General features: G+C 44.0%; 2 protein-coding genes across 9 annotated transcripts in view; one reads left to right on the forward strand and one right to left on the reverse strand.

Annotated features, from left to right (window-relative positions):
* The window catches only part of TPCN1 (two pore segment channel 1), a 182301-nt gene extending 162980 nt beyond the window's left edge, over positions 1-19321 (forward strand). For 3 of the 4 annotated variants that reach the window (XM_033955855.1, XM_033955854.1, XM_033955853.1), the window contains 3 exons: positions 6736-6872; positions 11938-12018; positions 15347-19321. In XM_033955855.1, coding sequence (XP_033811746.1) covers positions 6736-6872; positions 11938-12018; positions 15347-15463 — 335 coding nt within the window. In that variant the 3' untranslated portion in view covers positions 15464-19321. Of the gene's footprint in view, positions 1-6735; positions 6873-11937; positions 12019-15346 lie in introns of those variants that run through there. The other variant, XR_004540412.1, reaches the window with a different exon arrangement.
* A 3173-nt stretch (positions 19322-22494) lies between these two features.
* The window catches only part of SLC8B1 (solute carrier family 8 member B1), a 94753-nt gene continuing 91442 nt past the window's right edge, over positions 22495-25805 (reverse strand). For 4 of the 5 annotated variants that reach the window (XM_033955014.1, XM_033955015.1, XM_033955012.1 and 1 more), the window contains one exon: positions 22495-25496. In XM_033955014.1, coding sequence (XP_033810905.1) covers positions 25299-25496 — 198 coding nt within the window. In that variant the 3' untranslated portion in view covers positions 22495-25298. The remainder of the gene's footprint in view (positions 25497-25805) is intronic. The other variant, XM_033955017.1, reaches the window with a different exon arrangement.

Consider the following 25805-nt stretch of genomic DNA (forward strand, 5'->3'; position numbering starts at 1 on the left):
CTTCCTTTAGCGACATGCCTCCTTTAGAGCCCATTACACCTCCGCGCCAACACGGTGCTGTTCCCCCGATTGATAATCGAAGTCCTGGGCATAGTAAATCGCAGGAAGAGTTCTTCCGCACTCCATACCAGGCCTGGGCTGCATCGCGTGAGGCGGCCTCCATCCCGCCCTTCGATCTACCGCTTCCAGTCCCATTCATTCGCTGGAAGCTTCGGGGGACCATGCGAAATATCGCCATTCTCGCTCTCCCTCCAGGCACCGGGAGAGGCATCGATCCAGACACTCATCTAGGCACTCCTCGCGCCATTCTGAGGTTTAGCCGCAGAAGAAGCTGCCGCGTCTGGGATACTCCTCCTCTGATTTATCTTCCCCGGAGGGGCCGGAGTACGAGGAACCATCTACTTCTTATTCTCCTTGTCGCTCGCAAGTCTCTCTGGATCCTGAGGCTTCCACTTCATCCAGTCCGTCTCGGAGGCCGGTACTGGCAGACCAGCTGTCTTTTTCTTCCTTCCTTCGACAAATGGCTGATGACTTGGATGTGACTTTGGACACTGGGTCTTGGTATTCTAAGGAGTATCTCAACACCATGCACTTGCCTAATCCTCCTGCGGAGTCTCTTCGGCTTCCTCTCCATAAATTTCTGGATCAAACATTTATGCGATGTTTTGAGACGCCGTACTCCATTCCTGCGGTCCCGAGCAAATTGGATGCAAGATACCGCATTGTTCATCACAAGGGGTTTGAGGGCGCTCAACTCTCTCATCAATCCCTGCTGGTCGAGTCCTCTCTCAAGCATTCTCATCCCTCCCAGGTCTATGCCTCTGTACCACCGGGACGAGAGGGAAGGACGATGGATAAGTTCGGTAGGAGAATCTACCAGAATTCTATGATGGCTTCTCGAGTTCTCAATTATAATTTCTTTTTTTCTTCATATTTGGAGTTCTTCTTGCCGGTGCTCCGCAAGTTTACTCCCTACATTGATTCCCAGGCTCGATTCGAGTTCGAGGAAGTGGTAGCCTCCCTTTCCCAGCTACGTCTCCAGCTGATGCAGTCCTCGTACGATGCCTTTGAGCTCTCGGCACGTGCTGCCGCCTGTTCCGTGGCCATGCGTCGATTGGCATGGCTTCGAACAATTGACATGGATCCGAACATCCAAGACAGACTTGCCAATGTGCCTTGTGCGGGCGCCGATCTGTTCGACGAGTCTATCGAGACTGTTACCAAGAAACTTTCAGATCATGAAAAGTCTTTCCAATCTATCCTTCGGCCTAAGCCCAAGCCTCAGCAGTCTCGACCTTCTAGACCGCCTTTGATTTATCAGCGGCGCTACACTCCACGGCAAACTCCTGCTGCGAGACAACCGGCGAAGAGACAGCCTCCCCAGAAGGCTCAGCAGAAACCTCAGCCGCCGGCTACACCAAAGGCTACTCAGCCATTTTGACTCTCTTCCAGGGAGCATAACCGACCTCGTTCTGCATCCTCCTGTTTTTCCCATCGGGGGTCGCCTCCATCATTTTTATCATCGATGGGAGGCTATTACCACCGACCTCTGGGTCCTTTCCATCGTAAGAGAAGGATACTCTCTTCAATTCCATCGGGTCCCTCCGGACCACCCTCCAAGAGAGTATCCTTCCAACTTGACGCAGACCGCCCTTCTTCTTCAGGATGCTCAGGCCTTGCTTCGGCTTCGGGCCGTCGAGCCGGTCCCGGTGGACCAGCACAACTGAGGTTTTTACTCCCGGTACTTCCTCGTCCCGAAGAAGACGGGCGACTTGCGACCCATACTGGACCTTCGGGTCCTCAACAAGTTCTTGGTCAAGGAGAGGTTTCGCATGCTGACCCTTGCTTCTCTCTACTCCCTCCTCGAGCGGAACGACTGGTTATGCTCTCTGGATCTCAAGGAGGCCTACACTCACATTCCCATTCATCCAGCCTCCCGCAAGTTCCTCAGATTTCGAGTGGGACATCTGCATCTGCAGTATCGAGTGCTTCCATTCGGCCTGTCCTCGTCTCCCAGAGTCTTCACGAAGTGTCTGGTGGTGGTGGCCGTTGCACTCCGGAACAGGGGTCTTCAGGTGTTTCCCTACCTCGACGACTGGCTCATCAAGGCCCCGTCAGCTCCAGAGGTCGTTTCGGCGACCTTGGCCACGATTTGCTTCCTGCAGAGTTTGGGCTTCGAGATCAACTTCCCCAAATCTCATCTGCAGCCTACCCAGTCCCTTCCCTTCATCGGGGCGGTACTGGACACCATTCAGCTTCGAGCATTCTTTCCTCCTCAGCACATGGATGCTCTTCTTCATCTCTGCCAGTCTGTATCTTCTCGCCAGTCTATCTCAGCAAGACACATGATGGTCCTCCTGGGGCACATGGCCTCTACAGTTCATGTGACACCTTTTGCAAGGCTCCATCTCAGAATTCCGCAATGGACCCTGGCTTCTCAGTGGACTCAGGTGTCGGACCCGTTGACTCGACACATCATAGTCACTCCTGCTCTTCGGCAGTCTCTACTTTGGTGGATGACCTCTTCGAATCTATCCAGAGGTTTGCTGTTTCACACTCCTCCCCACCAGAAGGTTCTCACAACCGATTCCTCGACCTATGCATGGGGGGCTCATCTGGATGGGCTGCGCACTGTGACCAGTCAGATGCAAGCCCTGCTAGAATTCTAGATAAACTAAAAAAAACCAGGGTAAAAGTAGAAACCCGGCATGAAAATTCCAGGATCTTCCAGGATGAGTTTGAGGAAGATAATATAAGCCACCACCAGGGGAGCTCTAGAGGCCCCTGGTCTACTGCTGACACTGCCAGATCAGGACACGCCCCTAGGGTTGATAAGCCAGCAGTGGCATTCAAACAGGGAAGCCGGTTAGGGAGGAAGTTTGGGTCTTGCCTCCCTAAAGATCCACCTAAGCCAAACAGGGACTACCGTCCTGTTCCCATGGATTGGACTGAGGCTGAATCAGCTAAGGACTTGCCAGGTCTCAGTGAGGAACCTATGGATTTTGAGGAAGCCTGTGCTGGCTTGGAATGCAATTATCCTGAGAGTATGCAGGTGGACTTGGCTTGTTGCCACAAACAGTGAGTGTGATTGCTGTTGAACTGTTTGTGTGCTGCTTTTCTTTTTTCTTTTCTCTAAATTGTTGATTTTTGGTTTAGTGTGAGAAAGCTTGGAGAAGATTGGGGAGAGGTTTTGCTTCCACCTTGGGAGGGAATTTTGAAAAGCTATCTGTATGCTTTAATTTGCAAAACCTAATGCTATCTCCTATTCCTGGCATTACCATAAACCTGCCAGAGGCTTTATTTAGTTCTAAGCACTGTGGAACTGCTGAAACTAGTGCACTGAACTGTGTGGTTGTATATTGCACAAACTACTTGGGAGTAGCCTTGTGCTGGCTGAGGAGAGCTGAATCCTCAGCTACTAGTTGGGACTTGATTTTGTATTTTGTATTTTTGCTTTGCTGGAGTTTTGGCCTACTGACATTTACATTTTTTCTGATGAACTGTTTAACTTTATGTTTAAGAACAGTAAAGCTGAATTATGTTTTCATGAACCTGATTTATGAGTTTTGATTTTCTGGTTAACTCCAGTCCAGTCCTGCAGGGTGACTCCAGGCCGGGTCACACGCAAATGTACTGTGTTTTGTAGCCACCAGGATCTTGACTGAGCCCTGCTCTGGGCTACAGTGGTGGCCACAGCACTCAGGGTCTCTGGACCGGTGCGGAGCGACTCCATCAAATCAATCTCCTGGAGCTCAGAGCCATCTACTATGCTCTTCAAGCTTTTCAACATCTGCTTCACGACATGGTGGTCCTTATTCGCACAGACAACCAGGTCGCCATGTATTATGTCAACAAGCAGGGGGGCACGGGATCGGCCTCCCTCTGCCAGGAAGCTCTCAGGGTCTGTGATTGGGCAGTTCGCCACAACGCCTTCCTAAAAGCTGTCTACATTCAGGGGAAAGACAATGTCTTGGCAGACCACTTGAGTCGTCTCCTCCAGCCTCACGAATGGACTCTCCATTCCGATCCCCTTCATCAGATCTTTGCACATTGGGGGACGCCTCAGATAGACCTCTTTGCGGCTCCCCACAACTTCAAACTGCCTCAGTTTTGCTCCAGGATCTACACTCCTCATCGCCTCGAGGCAGATGCCTTTCTGCTGGATTGGGGGAATCGCTTTCTGTATGCGTTTCCTCCCTTTCCTCTCATTTAAAAGACTCTGGTCAAGTTGAAATCCGACAAGGTCACCATGATTCTGATAGCTCCTCGGTGGCCCAGGCAGCCTTAGTTCTCCCTTCTCCTTCAACTCAGCAGCAGGGAGCCGGTCCTTCTTCCAGTGTTTCCTTCACTACTTACTCAACATCAAGGATCACTACTTCATCCCAACCTGCAGTCTCTCCACCTGACAGCTTGGTTCCTCTCAACATAACCCCTCACCAGTTTTCCCAGGCAGTAAGGGATGTCTTGGAGGAAGCCTGCTACTCGACAATGCTACTCCCAGAAGTGGACTAGATTTTCTTCCTGGTGTATTTCCAATTCCAAGGAGCCTCAGCGAGCCTCCCTATCCTCTGTGTTGGACTATCTTCTACACCTGTCTCAGTCTGGTCTCAAATCTACATCTATCCGAGTCCACCTGAGTGCTGTTGCGGCTTTCCATCAGCCTCTGCAAGGGAAACCTCTCTCTGCTCATCCTGTGGTTTCCAGATTTATGAAAGGACTTTTCCATGTCAATCCTCCTCTCAAACCTCCACCTGTGGTTTGGGATCTCAATGTTGTCCTTTCTCAGCTTATGAAGCCTCCGTTTGAACCTCTCAACAAGGCTCCACTTAAGTATCTCACCTGGAAAGTGATTTTTCTGGTGGCCCTCACGTCTGCTCGCAGGGTCAGTGAGCTTCAGGCCTTAGTGGCGGATCCCCCTTTCACAGTGTTCCATCATGATAAGGTGGTCCTCCGCACTCATCCGAAGTTTCTGCCTAAAGTGGTCTCTGAATTTCATCTCAACCAGTATTTCATCTCTGTACTTCCAGTGTTTTTTCCAAAGCCTCATTCTCATCATGGAGAATCAGCTCTTCACACTCTGGACTGTAAACGTGCTTTGGCTTTCTACCTCGATCGTACCAAACCACACAGAACTGCTCCTCAACTTTTCGTCTCCTTTGACCCAAACAAGTTGGGACGACCTGTATCGAAGCGCACCATCTCCAACTGGATGGCGGCTTGTATCTCTTTCTGCTATGCCCAGGCTGGATTATCCCTTCCCTGTAAGGTTACAGTCCATAAGGTCAGAGCAATGGCAGCCTCTGTAGCCTTTCTCAGATCGACACCGATTGAGGAGATTTGTAAGGCTGCCACTTGGTCCTCGGTTCATACATTCACCTCTCATTATTGTCTGGATACTTTCTCCAGACGGGATGGACAGTTTGGCCAAACAGTGTTACAAAATTTATTCTCCTAAGTTGCCAACTCTCCCTCCATCCCATTGAGGTTAGCTTGGAGGTCACCCACTAGTGAGAATACCTGCCTGCTTGTCCTGGGATAAAGCAATGTTACTTACCGTAACAGTTGTTATCCAGGGACAGCAGGCAGCTATTCTCACGTCCCACCCACCTCCCCTGGGTTGGCTTCTCTGCTAGCTACCTGAACTGAGGAGACACGCCCGGACCATCGGGCGGGAAGGCACTGGCGCATGCGCAGTGCGGGCATCTCGAAACTTCTGAGTTTCTTCAAGCAAGACATGCTTGTGAGACGTCCGTATCGGGGCTCTGTCGGATGACATCACCCACTAGTGAGAATAGCTGCCTGCTGTCCCTGGATAACAACTGTTATGGTAAGTAACATTGCTTTATGGAAATATCAAGTGTATACTTAAGATAATTGTATGAATCTTTATGATACACTTGTTGTTATATGAAGAAAAATCAATAAAAATATAAAATAGGAAAAAAAAAATAGGCAAGTGTATATTTATAAGTTCAAATGATTTTTCTTATACACTTGTTGTAATATGTAAAAATGAACAAAGAATTAAAAAAAAAAAAAAGAGGGAGCCTGATTCCCCCCCCCCTTTCAAATGTGCTAATTCACTGGCTCACAAGGCAGAGTTTGCTCAGATGTGTCACCTACTGACAGCAGAAGAATGAATGTGTATGTTGGGGTAATAAGAGGACAAGAGCCACCATGGCTGCCTGCAGAGATCTGTCTGTTCACCATCACCCCAAACATTGTTCTGCATTGCTGCATATTTGCTACTTCCTCTTCTGCTTCCTCTAAAATCAAAGGATTGTTGAACCCTGTTTGTGAGAGTTTGGTGGTTTTTTTTAAATGAAGTGATGAGAGATAACATGCTTATTTGTCTAGGGCCACCAGAGGGTTAATCCTGTCCTGCTCCTCTCTGACTTTCACTCCTTGTAATTTCAAGGGTACAAGTTTTGCCAAAGGTGGGGGCAGGTCAGAGGCATTCTTAGGGCCAAATTTTGGTTTAGCCAGTTTGTGTAGATTTTCAACACTAATGAGACAAATATACCTACACAAGTTCAGCTGCACAAATAGTTGTGCTAAATTTAAGCACTCAAATTTTGATCATTAGATTTAGCTGGATATTCAGCTGAAGAAGCTAGTTAGTTTCAGATGAATATCCAGATCAAGACAGTAAAATTAGCCAGTTATTTTACCAGTTCCACAGACTTGGAAATTGACCCCTGAATTGCCATGTTTGTACCTCACCCCTCCTTATAGATGAAAAAGGCATCACCCTAGAAAAAGAGATTCTGAAAGAGGAACTGCTGCTAATCCTGGAATCGTGCAGACAGGACTGTAACATATTTGAGATTGCTGAGCTGCAGAAAATGGTCTCTCACCTGGAAAGTAATGGGGTAAGGACAGTGAGAAATGGATAGTCTTCCTGTAAATCAGAAGACTGTTTTTCCTATATTAAGTCATGATCCCAATAAAAAGGAAAAGTTACATTTTCTAAATGTTAGACATCACCGAAGATTTATTTGGAAAACATAAGCTATTTCCTACATTAGAAATGCGCTTTTGTGGCAGGTAAGTAGCCTCAATGATTCCTTGCTGAAAATTGTGGTATATAAGAAACCATATGATATGGTATAGTAATTTAAATCATTTCTTATTTTATAGTGCTACTGAATGTGCACAGTGCAGTACTGAAGAGTTTACAGTACAAGTGATCAAAACTTCAAAAAGGGTGGCCGTGTTATTGATGTAACAAAAATGACAAGCAGGTGGCACCTTACAGACTAATTAGTTCATTGGCGCATGAGTTCACGTCATCAGGTGCATGAAATAATGTTCAGGGAGCGGGATAGAGTAAAGAGAACGCATTGGAAAGGGCAGAGTATGGAAAAGAAGTAGTTAATATCAATGTAATTTAGTGGTAAGAGAGCAAAGAGCAATGGATTCATGACTCACACAGGTGTGAATAGACTTAAAGATAGGATGACCTCAGAATCATTTTCTCTTCCATTCACCACAGTTGTCAGTTAACAACTGTGGCTTAGATGCACTAAAGTCAGTGATCGTCTAACCCAGTGTTCTTCAACCTTTTTACACCTATGGACCGGCAGAAATAAAAGAATTATTTTGTGGACCGGCATCGGTCCGCAGACCGGCGGTTGAAGAACACTGGGCTAAGTCGTGGGCCAGACCCTGCCCATCTCTATCCAATCTCCACCCCAGACCCTGCCCCCAAAGTCCTAATTGTAACACTATTTTTTCCATTCATTTTTCATATATACACACAATATAATCTTATTAACAATGTATCGATCGCACTGCGGACCGGCAGTTGAAGAACACAGTTTTGGGCCTGATGCACATGCCGGCCCTGTGGACCGGCACCGGTCCATGGACCGGTGGTTGAAGAACACTGGTCTAACATCGTCGCTAAACCAGTTGAATATCTTAGAATGCCCCAGCATATCCGCATTCATCTTCTCATACTTACAACTTAAGCATAAATTTGCCCACCAAAAAGTAAAACTAAGGCAATCCCAATTTTTCCAATTATGAGTAACCATTTGCATGGCTATCCCAGTCATAATAAGGAAAAGCCAACATTTATATCGATGTAATATCATCCCACATATGACCACCCCATTCAATAAATTCATTTCCTAGCCAGACTTCCTCCCCCCTTTTCAAAGCTACCGCTTATTTTTACTGAATCAACTCTTCCTCATTTATGACACCCTGTACTTATAGTGTTCTCACAATTTGTATCCAGCTATTCGCTGGCTTCTTTACAACCATTTCAAAGTAAGTTGTCAAAAAAACAAAAACAAAAAGTACATAGTAGCCTATGTATATCTTTCCTCTTGCCAATTTGTACTATGTAATCACTGACTGCCCAGTGATTTCTTCCTTATTTGTACACTGTAATTCGCTGTAATCTCTTCTTTATCTGTATATGTAATTCGCTGATTGTACAGCTAATCTTCTCTGTGAACCGCCTAGAAGTCGCAAGATTATGGCGGTATAGAAAAATAAAGTTATTATTATTACCTCAAATGTCAATGGAATCGATGACTCCAGTATGGTATTAATCTGTCCCCATATTGACTTCCAAAAGTTAAGTATCAAAGGACAATAAAACAGTAGATCATCCAGTGTCCCTATGTCTAGATGACATAGATCTATGTCTAGATGTCTAGATTTTGAACTATCTAATTTTGTAAACGAACAGGGGTCCAGAAACTTCTATGTAACAAAAAAAACCATGGTTGTCTCATAGATGCTGATGCTGTACATCTCATCCTCCAAATCCAAATTAGTGGCCATTGAGAAGCAGAAATCTACTGCTTTATCTCAATGCTCCAAATGTCTCTAAGACTAGTTTTGGATTTTTTTTATTCATATAACCAGATATTAATTTATACCACTGAGCGGCCTAATGCCCTAGGAGATCCGTCTGGAAGCACAGGACCTGCAAGCTATAATGATTTTTTAGATTTCGCCAATCAGGGAACCCCCTTCTGAATGGCTTGCTTCAACTGCAACCACTTATAAATTTGAGACTTTGCATATCAAAAGATTGTTGCAGTCGTGAAAAATCAAGCATTTTCCCATTTGATAAAACATCTAGTGTACGTAAACCTGCCTGCATCCAGTGCTTCCAGAAGATCCTAAACAGCTTTATTATTTTTAAAAAAAAATTGCGAATAACCGAATCCGCGGATTTGAAGGGAGAAGTGTACTGATATACAAGTTTGATCTCAGTCTCCACCTTCTGGTAGCAGTGAGTTATAATACCCATCCGTAAAGAAACTATACCGGTCTACAGGCTAACAAAGAAAATTAGCATGTAAGAACCTAATTTCTCCTTCTCCGATCCAGCCATGCAAATAAGGTCATTAATATTGAAATGCCATGAAAACTAGCTGATGCTCTAACATCGCTTCACGATGCACAAAAAAAAAAGGCGAACACTTTAGCGGATCCGAAAAAAACAACTGATCAAGACCAGTCGCTTACGTGTCCTACCAATAGTTCAGCCCTGAAATTAATGTAATTATAACATTTATACGATAATTAGACTTTTTACAGTAGCAAGGACATATATATGTGTGTGAGTACATGTATTGCTCCTGTTAAAAATGTAAAATATCAAAGAGAGGGCAGCGAAAAGATGGGGCCAGTGAGAAAAAGCTAACATTTTCATTCCTCATGATTAAAATATGTGCAGGCTGGGCCAGAATTTTATACAGCACCACTCTCATTTAAGCCCCACATTTGCATAGTCTACTTCTACCTCTCCGCCCCCTTCATATGGCTGATGCCTTTGACGTGTGCCAGTGACATACTCATATGATGCACTACAATAATCCACACCTGTGACTGATATAGCAAATCTGGCGCATGCATACATTGTCACTGTATCCCTTGGACTATTCTGCACATGTGTGAGTCGCTCATAGCGATCGATTGGACGTGATTGAATGGAAATTACAGTGAACCTCTGCACAAATCATTTGCATGCAAATTTGTTGAGCATCGATCAGTGTTTCGGAATCAGCCCACAACTATCTACACAGCCTTACCGACCACGTTTAGTGCATCTAGTTCTGTGTTGTTCCTCATCCTTCTTCCATATTAGTCTAGATGCCTAAGTATACCTTCCCCTACCAGCAAATGCAGACGAAAAGCCATTGATCGAGTGACAACCTGCCAGTATTTCTCAATCTCCAGCAGATGGTATACAGATAGGCCTATGCAGCTTGGATCTGGTCAGAGGCTTGATCACCTAGGGCTCAGCGATCCTGTGGGAATTCTTAGAGCTCTACTTATTTAACCAAAAAAAGGTGAGAAGAATAGGTGGGCTAGAACCAGAAGTGCTGTTCCACGGAGCCAAGGGGCCAGGTCTTCTCTTTCCTGGACAACTGTCCCAAAGAGTACAACTGTGCCCTCAGTCCTTCTCACTAACTTCTGGGAGGGAGTCATGAGAAACGTGGTCCAGGACAGGTGACACTTTAAAAAAAAAAAAAAGTAAATGAAAACAAATAAGGAACAGCAATCTGTGCCTCCACAGCACGAGACAGTGAAAACCAGTCTCCCTTAGGCTGGGGGGCAGAGAGAGAGAGTTAGCCTTGGATTGTTCCAGCTGTGCACTATGAAATATGGCTATGCAAGCAGATTGAGGCCAGCAGTTTGCAGCTGTCCACACGTGTGTGTCAGCAGATGGTCATTGCTGCAAATACGAAAGAGCATTGGGAAAGGAAATGAATGGGTAGTGTGATATGAATGGTTTTATGGCAGACTTTTTACTGTCCAAATCTTATGGATGAGATAATTTGTTATTCACTAAATGTAAATGAATTGAATCATCTTGTTAACAAGGAAAAAATTTTTTACAATATCTTGCCAGAACTAAAGCTAATATCTTACTTTTACAATAAACTCATTTGAATGGGAAAGAATCAGAAAAACTGATAGGTGGTTGGGTTAAAGAATGTTATTATGTGCCTGCTCAAAAAAAGAAAGGTGGTTTGGCAAATTTGATCAGAAAAAGGCTAAATATCACTATAGAAAAAACAGATAAGAGACATGGAGCATAGATGGCTTCACTTGGATGTTAAGATTGAAGAAACTATTATCTTTAATAAATGTTTATGTTCCTGTTAACCCAAATAAGACTTTCTTCCAGAATTTACAAACTCATATAATTACAAATGGATCTCTTATTATGATTATGGTAGGAGATTGATCCAGTTTTGGATAGACAACCAAAAACCAGAATTTCTGAGTCCCATAAATATATACAAGATCTAATTAATAATAGAAATCTGGTAGCTATTTGGAGAATACCTAATCCTCAAGGGAAAGAATATACTTTTTGCTCACCTGTACATAAATCCTTTTTGCGTATTGATTATTTCTTGGTCTCTAAAGATATGGTTACTATTGTGATAAATTCAAATATAGAAGCTATAAGAATCTCAGATCATGCAGGTATTTCCCTAATCATTCTAGGAGATTTAAAACGGAAAGAGAGACCACTATAGAGGTTTAATAATACATTATTACAAGATCCCAAATTTTTGGAGGATATGGTTAAAGCTATTACTGAATATTTCAAATTTAACAATATATCTCAGGTCTCTCCAACAATTCTCTGGGATGCTTTTAAAACTACTCTAAGAGGTGAGATTATGAGATTTGTTGCTATTTCAAATAAAAAAAAAATAGAACTAGAACAATTAGAAACTAAAATTAACACCCTTGAGCATTTCCTTGTTAATAAATGGGACACAGAAATTTTGCAGCAACTATTGAAGATTAAATACCAATATCAAAACTTATTATTAGGTCTTATGAGGTGATCTAGAGCATCTCATTCAGATTCCATCAGATAGAAGAAATCAGGTTGGTCTCTGCTCAAACTCTGATTACTTTTATAGCTGGTATCTCTTCATCTTGCAGCAAACATCTGTGCTTTTACTGGGTCGAAGATCAAGGACCAAGAGCGATCTTAGTATGAAAATGTATCAAGAGGAAATTCAGGTAGGAACTGAGAGGGCAAGCCAAGGCGCAGGTCAGTATTTTATCACCTGTTCTTGTACAATCCCACTTTATTCTGAGACCAGTGGGTTATTTCCATCTACCTGCCAGGATTTTGTAGAAAGCCTCAAACTTCAGAGACTTAAACTCCTCCCCTTCTTACCTCATCACTGTCCCTGTATGCATCAGTTTTCCTTCCTACAGCCAGGTTGTAGGAGCTTGTCTTTTCTGCTCATGTTATATTTTGTGTAATTTCAGTGTTTGGAGTACACGGTTCTTGCCCTTGTGCTGCGGAGGTTCTCTATGGGGGCAGCTCTGACTGTAGATCCTTTTAAATTTTGTCCTTGTCTTGGCCCCAACCTTCCCTATTTTTATTTCTTTTTTTTTTTTTTAAGATCTTTTAAATTTTTAATACTGTAAACCGGCCAGATACCTGTGTTGTTATACCAAATTACGAATAAACTTGAAACCCATAGTGACTGCCTATACAAAGGTTTGGAGATGTTCTCAGGCCTGGTGTGTACTAAGACAAGTGGACCCGTCTGTCCCATTGGATTCTCATGTTCTGGAGTTTCTGTAGGATGGCCTGAAGAAGAGCCTAGTGGTAGCTTCTCTCCAGGTGCAGATTGCTGGTCTTTCTTGTTTGGGTCCTCCTTCTCTGAAGGTCTCATTGGCAGCTTATCCAGATGTGGCCCGTTTTCTACGGGGTGCTCTGCGACTTAGGCCTCCATTGCGCCTTCCCTGTCCAACTTGGAATCTTAACCTGTTTCTCTGTTCTCTGGCTCATTTACCGAATGAGCCTTTGGAGCAGGCATCCCTTATGGATCTTACGATCAAGACAGTCTTCCTGGTCACTATTACCTCAACTCGTAGGGTTTTGGAGCTTGAGGCTCTCTCCTGCCAGTATGCTTTTCTGTGTATTAAGGATTCTGGTGTGATGCACATTGTTCCGTCTTTTCTTCCGATAGTGGGTTCTACTTTCCATATTAATTCGGAAGTCCAGCTTCCTGCTTTTGCTTCCTCCAGATCTAGGGAGCAGGATCAGGTATGGCAGTCCTTGGATGTGTGCAAGCTCTTGTTGAGGTACCTGGAGGTCACCAACAAGTTTCGCCTCTCTGACCATCCATTCGTTTTGGTGGGCCCTGCCTGCAAGGGTAGGCCAGCTTCTATGGCTACCATATCCAGATGGATCCGTATGGCCATTTCCGCAGCTTACGTGGCAGCTGGAAGTTTCTTCTTGGTCAGAGTCATCAGCTGTTTCTCCAAGCTGAAGAGTACTCGCTGCTTTAGCCTTTCCTCATAGGAAAGTCATTCCATCCCTTTTATCATTTTTGTTGCCTTTCACTGTACCTTTTCTAATTCCGCAACATCTTTTTTGAGATATGGCGACCAGAACTGCACACAGTATTTGAGGTGCAGTTGCTTTAAGACTAAGTGATGCTTACAGGGACAGTGATGAGGTAAGAGGGGGAGGGGTTTAAGTCTCTGAAGTTTGAAGCTTCCTACAAAGTCCTGGCGGGTAGATGGAAATAACCCACTGGTCCTGGAATAAAGTATGGATTTACAAGAAAGATTAGCAAAGATAAGAACCTTATCTTTCGTTAGCTATTTCCAGAAAGGAATATAGAGTACAGCATATTCTGAAGGCAAGGATATGTGTCTGTAAGTGGAAGACCCTATGGCAGGGGTGTCGAAGGCCGCAATCCAGTCGAGTTTTCAGAATTTCTCCAGAGAGTGTGGGTAAATGGGCAATACTCGGATTGGAAGAGCGCCACCAGTGGGGTGGCGCTGGGCTCGGAGCTTGGACCCGTGCTCTTCAAGATCTTTATAAACGATCTGGACATAGGTACGACGAGCGAGGTGATTAAATTTGCGGATGATACGAAGTTATTCAGAGTAGTGAAGATGCAGGGGGATTGCGAAGATCTGCAGCGTGACATAATCAGGCTCGAGGAATGGGCATCGACATGGCAGATGAGGTTCAACGTGGATAAGTGTAAAGTGATGCATGTCGGTAACAAAAATGCTCCCTCCATGGCCTGTAGCGGCTGAGAAGGCTGAACAGTCCCAGCCGCTAAAACAGGCAAGTCGGCATCAGCTGTCAAAAAATCAGCTGAGAGGGAATCCTTCGGCGAATCCCTCCGTGGGCGGTTGGGGAAGACCGGGCTTCCCCACTGCTCCCAGCCGACTCGCGAGGCACCATCGGCGGGGAGCTCTGGGCGCCTGCAGCCGCTGCCGACGGAGCTCCACCACCTCACCGACCCAAACCGCCGAGTTCAGGCCGGCCGCGAGTGCCTCGCGGCTGGACCTAATTGTGTCCCACTCCCCCGGAGAAGGGCACAATTGCTCCATACGTGACCTAGCTATAAAAAAGTGCCGGTTAGATGAAAAAATACAGTAAAATACAGTTTTCTTAAAGGGAAACAACCCTCCAGACCAGCACTACCTCAGGATTTTTTTTTTTTTTTTTACAGAACAGACTCCACAGGCTCTCGAAGCAATATGCCTTGCTTGATTTAGGGGGCAAGGCTTACTGCTGAGGCTCCTCTAAAAAAATGTGGGGAGGTGGAGGAAGTGGGGGGAGGGACCCCGCTCGAGACCCGCCGGGTTTGACACCCCCGAGGTCGGACGGACCCCCAAACAGGGCCCGCCCAAGCTCTGTCCGGCCAAAAACAGGGACTAGAAACCCCCTAAACAAATTCCAACAGCCCTACCAAGGGAGATGGGTACAGATCACTCAACACCTGCTGGAGACTGAAAGAAGACTGATGTAAATAGAGAAGGGAGTATATTATATACTGTCCCACAGTTTTGTTTTCAGTCTCCACCTGCTGGTCATGATTGGATATATACCCATTTGTAAAGATTAACTTCTACTGGTCTGGAGAAGCTAAAAGAAAGTAAATTAGCAGGTAAAAACCTAATTTCTCCTTATCGTGCTGTGGCTTTCTTCAGGGTAAGTGGTAGGGTCTGCAGGTTCTAAGAAACCTGATTGGCTGGAGTTTGAGATGGAAGCAGGAAATTTAGGCAAGATAGTCAATTTGTTACAAAATTGAATTTTGGCAGGAAAGTTCATTGGTCACAAATTTGCCAGGGCCTTTCCCCACAAAATCAAATTTGTAACCAATGAAACTTCACACCTCTGATTTCATGCTGAAATCTTCTGCCGCCTTAAGGGAAACCCCAGCCAATCAGATTTGAGAATCCACTATATAAAGACAAACTGCAGACCCTAGAGCATATCCTGAAGAAAGCCAAATCACGATGGCTGAAGTGTTGGTTTCACTTAGACGTTGCAGTTATGTAATATTGACATGCTTTATTTTTTAAGGAATGGTATGAAGAACATTCCCAGAAGCAGGCGGAACATCAGGCGGAGGAACTCCTACCTTCAAAGAAGCTCTGTCAACACCTGGGCCTTCGTCCTCGCTCCCAAACTATTAACTAGACTGTGTGAATGATGTGCTGCTCCTCTAGGCAATAATCCTTCTAGTATTTTAACATTTTATAAATGGGAACAATGGCTATAGATTTATATATTTTTCCAACTGGAAAGCAAATAATAAATTGCTTTAAATATACCAAAAAGAGATGATACTGCACTACCTTCATGCCATTTCCTTGCGAGACTTCTGCTCAAATGTGCATTTCTTGCCATCCTTTTGATGTCATGCACTCAAATGGCCACCTTAAATGTATATGAAGAGCCTGTTCTTAATCCAGCTGGATTAAGATAGATTTCCTTGGAATATTCCCAAGTGCCCAGCTCAAGCTACCACATAGCAAGAAAGCTGAATGAACTAGTGAACATAGCCAGGTTGGCATTTGCTGGCGTAAAGCACTTTTCTTTGCTACTTCCATCTCTCATCATTTGTACAGTTTGACTGTATTGGTTTGGAACAGTATTAATTTTGATATGTTTGTATTCTTGTTATGTAAAAAAGGGCTTCCCACAGCCATTTTTCAAGATATCCACAGTGAATATACATGAAAAAATTGCATAGAGTGGGCCTCCAGCATATGCATATTTCTCAATCATCTCTGAGAAGCTGACATGGAGAGTTACAGAATTGCAGAATGTCTAGGAAATAGTATGGCTGACATGCTTTGTGGTGGTGCAATATGCAGACACACTCTGACCAATCAGCTGTTTCTAGATTTACAGGTACCTGTATTTCACCATGTTTGACATCAGAAAGGTGTCTATGATAGTCATATACATAAAAGATTTGCAGGAAGACATTCGCTTTTATGCTTCTGTGTCATGAGGAAGGGGAGGGAGGCTTCATAATTTATAAGTGGTATAACCACTAGAGTCTGGCTATTAACTGAATCAAAATGATTTAGAAAGTTCCACAGCCAGTAGCAGCATGGAATCTGAATTCAGAGGAAATGGGAGGCAAAAGCAGGATCTGAATGTGGGTGAAGCCAAAACTGGATTAGGGTCAACATTGCAGAGTTCAGCCACTCTCTCTGAATAAGGGAAATTATTCTTCTAAAAGTGTATTGAGATGGGGGAGGTGAGAAAAAGACCACTCCCATTGCAGCCTGTGTTAAAATGCACTCGCACAGTGTCCATCCCTTCTCTTCAAGACTTTATTGCGGAAGTATCAGCTAATGTCACTAACATAACAGTTTGGCAGGGGAAGGTGCCAGCTTTCTGTTGGGAAGCAGCAGGATCCATGCTACTCAGAGCATCCGAGAATGGCAAAACACGTGCTATCTGCAGCCAGTTGAGAATAGAGCACAGGAGATGGTGGACAGAGCAAGTTGTTGAAATGCTGTGAGCAGGAAGGGAGCTACAATTGTAGATAAAGCCTGGGGGAAGGGGTCAGCAATGCCTTCTCCAAATGAAGTTAGCACCAGCCCTTATGCTGTGTAATTCCACAGGTAGAGGATTTGATGTATTGTGTTTAATAATCTGCCTTCAGCCTTGAGGTGATGTGGATTTTTTGTTAAATTATTATACAATGTGGAAGCAGATTACAGAGTCCCAGATGGATCAAAGGCCCTGAAGCCTCTACATGTTGAGGGGTGAAAGAGGAGAGTACTGGGGAAGGAAGGGAGGGAGAAAAGAGGGGGTGTCTGGGTTAGGTTGGAGAGAGCAAAGGAATCAAGTCTAGGACCAGGCAAAAGTGTTTGAGAGCACTTGAGGAGAGAATGTGGCATCCTGTCCCCCACTAGCTCATCCATGTCTGTCTGACTGGGGTAGAGTGAGTGTCTGCAACACTTTCTTTTTCTCCCTCACATTCCCTCCAATCTTTCCCTTCAAATGAGGCAGTCGGGCTATGCCTGTACCTACAACTCTCAGGTTGTACAAAGGAATGGGACTTGGGGGGTAAAGGGAACTTACTGGAGGAGAGTAGAGAGCAGTACCATCTGCTGCTGAATTTCCCTAGGTGCAGTTTATGGTACTTTGGGCCAGATTCTCAAGGTTGCTCTAACGCAGTTGCTAAACCAATTCCAGCGTTCATGTATTTTAGTGGCGGATTATCAAAACTGCTTACCGCAGTCTTTTCCAACCTTCCTAGCAGTCTCCGATTCTGCCATGCAAATGGGCTTATCAGTATTTAAATGAGCACTCCAGTGGATTCTTCAATATCGCTGCGCCGAGTGATTCTCCAAGTGCAGCGTCTGCTTTTGGCGACCAAAAATCAGTAATTGGTCCGGCGGTGCCGGTACTATTCTAGCACTGTGAAAAGCGCATCTCTGGTGTGTGTTTTGACTCTGGCAGGGCTAATGAAACAAAATAAAAATTGCATGATTCACATAAATTCTAGTCCTTTTTTAGGAGGGGGTAGACAAAAAGCATGCTGCTTGAGAGTGTGTATTATAGCCATGTCTTATATGTTTCTGGCTGTGATTCATGATTAAAATTTTACATTAAAAACAAATAAGATTTAAATGAATTATATTAGTTTTGGGAGGAGAAAAAGCATGTGTTATGCACCCTTGTTGAAACAGATGTTGCATATCCCCTCCCTTCATCCAATAGCTCTGGCACGCCTACGATTGACACACCACCCTTGATTTCCACCCATACCATCCATGGGTGCAACTATATGGCGTCATTGATGTTTTACAGCAGGGAACATCGCAAAGCATGCTGGAATTTGTGCCACGGTTCAAAATTCAAACGCCTGTGGCTTAGAAGCATTTGTGAGCTGCTCGTGTTTTGTGTTGCAATAGTGTATGGCAGTATGGATGATGGTTCTTATCCTTGCGCTCTCCATGGTGTCCTGATGAGAAGATATGCAAGACCCTAAGATGATGATGGTAATAACGATGGAAGGAGGGAGGTACTGCGACCACAGAGGACTATAGTGCATTCACACCCCTGGGTATATCATGTGTGGGTGGCCCAGGACAGAGCTGACTCTGCCCCCGAGTGATGACATCCTAGGTTCCCAAGAGTAAAGGCCTTGACGAGCACCAGAGATGTGTGTGACTGAGTTTTGCTACCACCTTTAAAGACATTATTGAAGAGAAGGAATCTACAACATCTTAGCAGGCATTAAATGCTGATGGAACCATTCCATTTTGGAAGAGAATGCAATAGAGGACTTTCATTAGCAAAGAGGAAAGTAAGCGTACCATGCTTAAAGGCTGCAAGGGCCCATGCTCTTTTATGCAAACACAGTAGGCCATATGATACAGCCTATACTGATTTATAAAGCTGCTAACCCCTGAGCCTGGAAGGGAAAAGATAAGTTCCTGTTGCCTGTTTACTAGATGCACAACAAAAAGGCTTGGGCAATGAGAATGCTGTTCCTTGAGTGGTTTTATCAGTGTTTTATGCCTGATGTAAGAAAATACCTTGCCAGTAAGGAAAAGGAATTCAAGATGCTGCTGGTATTGCACAATGCCCCCGGACACACAAAACCACACGAGTTCAACACTGAGGATATTGAGGTCATCTGTATGTTCTCCAACACATCTGTCATCTAGCCTCTTGACCATGGGGTAATAAGGACATTCAATGGAGAGGATTGTCCATGTAATGGAAGAAGACCCCCAAAGTGGAGAACACCATGAAAATATGGAAGGACTTCACTATCGCTGATGCCATCAATGTTAACTGAAAGAGCGATGAAAGCTGTCAAGCCAGGGGCAGTGAACTTGTGCTGAAAGAATCTTTGGCCTGAATGTGTAAATGAGTTCACTGTCATTACCACAGAGCCATTTCCAGATGATAACAAGAGATTCTACCTCCTCTTCCACATCAGCCAACCATGAGGATTTCCCCCCCCCCTTTGTCTCTTCCTCCTCCTCCACCACATATGGAACATATGCAGGATGATGAAAATGAAGATACCAATGATCCATTGCCTGCGGAGGCATCTGGTGCTCACTTAACCTCTTCATCCCCTCCTCCTGCGGAACATGTACAGGACAATGAGGATAAAGACACCACCTTAATAAGTGATCAATATGTGTTGCATTCAACATTATTAAAAATTACAGTACAGTATATCCCCATGAATTCATGTTTCAGACTTCGCGCCCCAGTCATTTACGGTTTTCCCCTCCGCAATTACATATTTAGAAAAATATCCTTGGTCTACCTCTTCTGCGACCCAGGATTCTGCCGTGCGCATCCTCTGACCCCGCAACATCACAGATCCACTCTGCCTGTCCTGCGATCCTGGGTTGGAGCCACAAGAGCCACTGTCCGCCTCAGCTCCCCACTCCTCTTCTGCATCCAATAATCGTGGTTTTTCAGTTTGCGGGTGTTCTAAGAACACAACCCCCGCAAACTTTGGGGGTATACTGTATTGTGTTTTACAGAAGCAAAGAAGTGGGTTTTAGTTCTTTCTGTGCCCTGATATTTTCTATATTGGTGGATTTTCCATGATTTAATGGGACTACAGTATATAGTAGGGTGTCCTAATTTATTCCTCAGTTAGAATACACATTTTTGTGGATATGTTTTGTTTCAAGGAAAATTTTTGTTGTTTACTTGCAATTACATCACTTTCTTTTCCAGAGATAAATTTAAAAAAAATTTTTGACATCAATATGTGAATATTTCTTAAGAACTGAATATTTCATGGGGTGTCCTAATTTTTTTCACATGACTGTACTTGTACACAGTCAGTTCTATAATACTTTAATTATACTGCTAAAGTATACAATTCAATGCAAAAGCGTCTTTATCTTATATCAATCTATGCTTGTGAATATGGAGGGAATGGTTATTTGCAAATTTACAGTATTTGGGAGGGCAGTCCCCCCCAAACCCCATGCATATGAAAGGAAAAGGTTATTTGCAAATTTAAAAATTTTGGGGTTGTATTTTTGTGACAGGGTTGAATATGGAGGGAAACGTGTAGTTAACTTCCAACTCTTACTAGGGATGAACTGTCTCTCCCCCTACCCCATTTATAAATGCATTTTTTCCTGGTGCCTGCATCTCCCATCCCTCCTCAATATGCTGAGCATGCAGTGATCCCCACTAGAGAATGACACGGTGACAAAATTCATCACCGTTTCCGTCCCCGCGGATAACCGCGGGAAATAAACTCATGTCATTTTCTAGTGTCTATTTCATCCTCTGTCCTTCTACACCAGCATTCTTCAAAGCAAAGCTTGCAGGTCAGTGGTTGTGGCCATTCATACTCCGATTCTTCCCTCTCTCCTTAAAGAATGACATGAAGATGGTTTCCCACGGTTATCTGCAGGGATGGGAACGGTGATGAATTTTATCACCGTGTCATTCTCTAATCCCCACCTTCTCCCCTCTCTTGTCCGGCCTTGCTTTTCTAACCCAAAGACCTACTGTACTGTCCTCCTACCAGGCAATGTTTGTCTTGGGCTTCCACAGCTGCAAAAGGAGGTTGGGAACAGCAGCTGGCTGTGGCAGGTGGTGATTGGGAAAACTCTGGGTCCATGCAGCTCCAGTAACCTGCTTCTTGTCTCTTTTCATTTGGCTGGTTCTGTACTTGCACAAATGAAACATGCACATAAGGCATTGCTACTGTACTGACAAAGAACATCCAAAACGCTGCGGCCACCAGGAAATTTTCAAGCCCTCTCAGTTCCTGTCCCTGTGGGAAACTATCCCCGTGCCATTCTTTAAGGAGGGAAGAATTGGAGTAGGAATGGGCACAGCCACTGACCTTCAAGCCTTACATTGAAGAACACTGGTGTAGGATCGAGGTTGAGATAGACACTAAAGAAGGAGATGGGATGGGAATGGTGATGAATTCTGTCACCGTGTCGTTCTCTACCTTCCAGCTAGTGGCTATAGGGCTTCCTTTGGTTTGCCACTTCTTTCTCCTAGTGCTTTTTTTATGCACCCTGTTCTGGCTGGGAGAACAGAGGACGATCAATTCCAGCAGTGCTTTCTAATTGAAAGTATAGCTGTATTTTCTCTCCACTGTATAACATGGGCTGTGTGCTCTGCACTAAAAGTAGCAACTATGTACTTAAGCATATAAGCTATCTGTTTATGTTCAAAGTAGACGGTCTGTACCTCAGGGTGACATGATAGCCTGGCCTATGGTTTGATATGGCAGCAACCTGTTCTAACTAGCCACACTGTATAAAGGATTATGGGAATTTCTAGCAATGTAATAAAATGCTTTTTTGTAATAACAGCTATTGCCTCCTTCCTTGTGCCTGTAACATTTTATAAATGCCATCTCTTCTCTTGATTTGACAACTGTTAGAAGCCTTTGCATGAATGGTAAAGGAGCATTTGACAAACTATGCAGGTGCTTTCTAAGTTCTATACCTGGGCTAATGGAGGGTTAAGTGGTGATTAGGGTTACCAGATTTCATCTGTAAAAAGAAATGTGGCCCTGCCCCCATACAAACGTCTCTTCCTTGAGTTTGGGGACACATCTGGAGGACCTCCAAGCACATGTGGATGCAACATATTTTACATCGGTGTATGCTTGGCGGCCCTGAGCTCAGGACCTTTCAAAACCCAAACTGTCAGGCTTTCCTAGCTATCTGCTAACCCTGGAGGTGATGGTGCAAACTTACCCGTCTTCACATCCCCCAGTAACCAGCCAGAGACACTTTTACGATAAAGTTGAGAGGAACAAGGGCTGATGCTCAAAACTACTGCTGGTGTGAATGTATGCAAATTGTATTTAAATGGATGTTAACGAGATCCAAACTATTCCTTCCTACTGCACAGAAGAGTGGCTCTAACGCCAAAAATTTAACAGGTCAAGGGCTTTATAAGATTTTCAGGAGCTTGTCAACTTCTCACCATTTAATTGTGGGTTTTGTTATCTTTTGCAAATTGTTTGTATGGAGGTTGGTGGTAATCCCCCTCTGATCAGTTGCTGTGAGAGCAACTGAGACAGGCAAAGCCAGTTTGGGCAAACCCCAAAGTAGTTGGAGCTTTTTTAAATTTGCACAGATATTGTGCATCTGTTACCAACAATATCTGCCCCATTAAAAAAAAATACCAGGCTGTGTGCCCAGGTTCTGCAGAGTGAATAATAAATATTATTTGCTATAAAGGAAGATGAATGTTATGTTTATTAAAAAAACAATTGTACCACTTTACATAATTCAGAACAAAATGGTTTACATCTTTAAAAAAAACAAAACAAAACCTCAAAGAACTCCATTTATAGACAGGAAAGCCTAACCATCATTCCACATACATTCCCTTAATGACGGCAGACCCACACAGAAGCCATCACTAGTTCTGTAGCCTGGACTCGGTCAAAGTAAGTTTTTCTCAGATTGGACATGCCATTTCAGTCAACACAAGTGATAATTATTTTCAGAATGTATTTATTTTTCTAAAAGTGAACAAATTGATTGAATTTTAGAGCAATCAAGATTAACATTTGTCATTCTGTACTTTTAAAGTATAACAGGCAATTACCCTTTTTTTTTTACCTTTTATTAAAACATGCTGTGTACTTTCTATACTTTTACTTTAGTGTTAAAGCATACATTTACTTTTACTAAAGTACTTTTAAAAAAGGTTAGGCCAAGTTCCTGGAGGAAAAGTCCATAGTCTGTTATTGAGAAAGACATTGGGGGGAGCCACTGCTTGCCCTGGATTGGTAGCATAGAATATTGCTACACCTTGGATTTTGGCCAGGTACTAGGGACTTGGATTGGTCACTTCGAGAACGGGCTACTGGGCTTGATGGACCATTGGTCTGACCCAATAAGGCTATTTCTTATGTTCATACTTTGAGCAATGTTGCCCTTCAATAGATCAGAATGTGTTCTACCACTGTTGACAAAGATATTTTCCTAGACCTACCAAACCCTCAACTGCACATTGGGTTAGATTCACTAAGCAAACCGATCGGTTTGCGACCCCCAACCCGATTCCAATCTGCGCCTGCAAATGAGGGTAAGCAGCATGCAAAGCAGAAAGGACGCGATCGATTCACTAAACTTTTTCAGCAACACAGACTGGGCTGGTCGATCCAAAAAGAAGCGACTGGTGGGGACCAGTCGCTCACGACCTTTCCTGCTCTCTGCCGATTTCTCCTGCCTTTCTGCCCCGACTCGCCCGCCCTTCTCCAGAGTGCGAGCCTGCGGTCTTAACCCGCGGGTTTAAAGCAGGTTAAAACCATGGGCTCGCAAAGTAAAAAAAAAAAAAACCAGCTAAGTAAAAAAGCTCTGCCGGGCATGAAGGGCCAGTGCAATGCGCAGACCATCTACAGTCAAGGAAGATGGTCTGCACATGCTCAAGGATCACTCTCCAACGATCGGACATGGCTCTCCAGGTTAGTGAATCTAGCCCATTGTCCTTTCCACATCCAATTTCAAAAATAAAACTCATGGCCCACAGGTGAGGTGTGAATCATTTTCTACTGCCAGGGTAGTTTCTGGCTCTTCCAAAATATGTTATACGCATACATCTTACACCTTCCTAGTGATTCCAAATGGAACAGCAAATAGTAAAATAAAAACAAAAATTTACCAAGTGCCCCATTATAAAGATCCTTCAACGGCTTTTAAAGTTGCAGAACATAATACCAAAATGACCAGTCATCTATTTTTCCAAATTTCACAAAGCACACACTAAACTTTTGTAACAGCATATGGCTTAAGTAAAAATATTAAAATGACAAAAAAAAAAAAAAAATTAAAATTGCACTGGCTACCTATGAAAGCTGAACATTTTTTTAATTTGGTAGCTTTTGTTACAACGCACTTTATGGTTTATTACTTAGCTATCTGATTGAACCATTTTCTTTTAATGTTTTAACACGTTTGTCCCAAAATCCCACTTTTTTTTTGTATCCCCTGCAATAAGGGGCCCTCTGAAAATGAAATACATGGAAAACATGTTATCTTTGTCAGGCTGCTATGTGGGAAGGAAAGCATGGGTTTCCCAGTTTCATCAACCTTATAGGAAACTTTTGAAAACCTATTTGTTTGGACAGGTTTTGGAGAATGATATCGATTGTTAACCTGTATTATTTAAATATGTACTTCGCTGTAAGTGTACAGATTTCTCTTATGTGAACTGCATAGAACTGTAAGGTGGTTGTAGACTAGAAAAAGTGTTATGTTAATCATTTGAATGCTGTTATTTCTTCTGCTCCTTAATGCTTCCAGCTCGTTAGGAACCAGAGGTCTTGACAATAGACTCCTTTATTTCTCTCTCCCATGTACCTACTCTGGTTAATGGCATGACGGAACCTTCCAATCATGGGTTCTGGCTAACAGACATGACCCTTAAGCAAAGAGCTTAACTTTTTCCCTGGCTGATGTCCCCCTCTCTCCCTTACCAATGCAGTAACAATTTTTATGCTAAAAAAAAAAAATAAAAAAAGTTAAAATGATCCATTTAAATACCTGTTTCACTCAGCTGTGAATTTTCACACCTTCAAGCGTTACGCTTGTACATCTCTAGAAATGGCTCTCTGAGCCTAGCTTGTGAATTAATGGCTTTATAATACGTCTATAAGAATAGACCTCGGCGTCGCCATTTAAAATCCAGCTAAACAAGCCCCTACCTGCCTGCATCAGGGCAGCAAGAAGGGTTTAGAGCAGGGGTGTCCAACCTTTTGGCTTCCCTGGGCCGCATTGGTCAAAAAAAAAAATGTTTCTGGGGCTGCACAAACATGCAAACGCTGCAGCGAGACAGAGGAGGGAGCCAGCAAGACGGTAAACACCCGGGGGCAGCAGAGGAAAATACTGCATCACCTTCGACCGGGGCCATGGAAAATACTTCACTGGGCCGCAGGTTGGACACCCTTGGTTTAGAGCCAGCGCACAAATCCAGGCTTCATAGCAGGTGCTGTTTTCAGAGTTCATCACGGAGAACGGTGTTGTGCAACATAGCATCAGGTTGTGCTCAACTGGATAACCTTGAATTCTGTCAGCAGAGCCACCACAAGGAAAGCGAGGTAGTAGAGGATGAGGCAGATGCCGTAGACCTGTGTCAGGTGAAAACACTGCAGTGGCACCGCCACAAAGGACATCACCAGGCTTAAACCTAGAGCCCCAGCCAGGATCCACACGAGAAGACCATCAGACTCCAGCTAAAGACGGGGTGAGAAGAACAAAGTTATATTCCAGATCATCTCTCTCATGAATATTCATTGTGGATATCCTGAAAACCTAAACGGCCGGGGAGTCCCCAGGGCAGGTTTGGGATCCACTGAACTAATTCATTCTCCCAAGCTTCTGTTCTCTTGCCTCTCCATGGGAAACCTGGTCTGGATTCATTGTTTGTAAACCACCTTTTGCATCACATAAGTGCCTATAATCACAGACCCCTGATGACCTAAAACGGATAGCGTAGCTGGTTTTAAGAAAGGTTTGGACAAGTTCCTGGAGGAAAAGTCCAT

This window comes from Geotrypetes seraphini, chromosome 8, assembly GCF_902459505.1.
Source record: "Geotrypetes seraphini chromosome 8, aGeoSer1.1, whole genome shotgun sequence".
Taxonomy (NCBI): domain Eukaryota; kingdom Metazoa; phylum Chordata; class Amphibia; order Gymnophiona; family Dermophiidae; genus Geotrypetes; species Geotrypetes seraphini.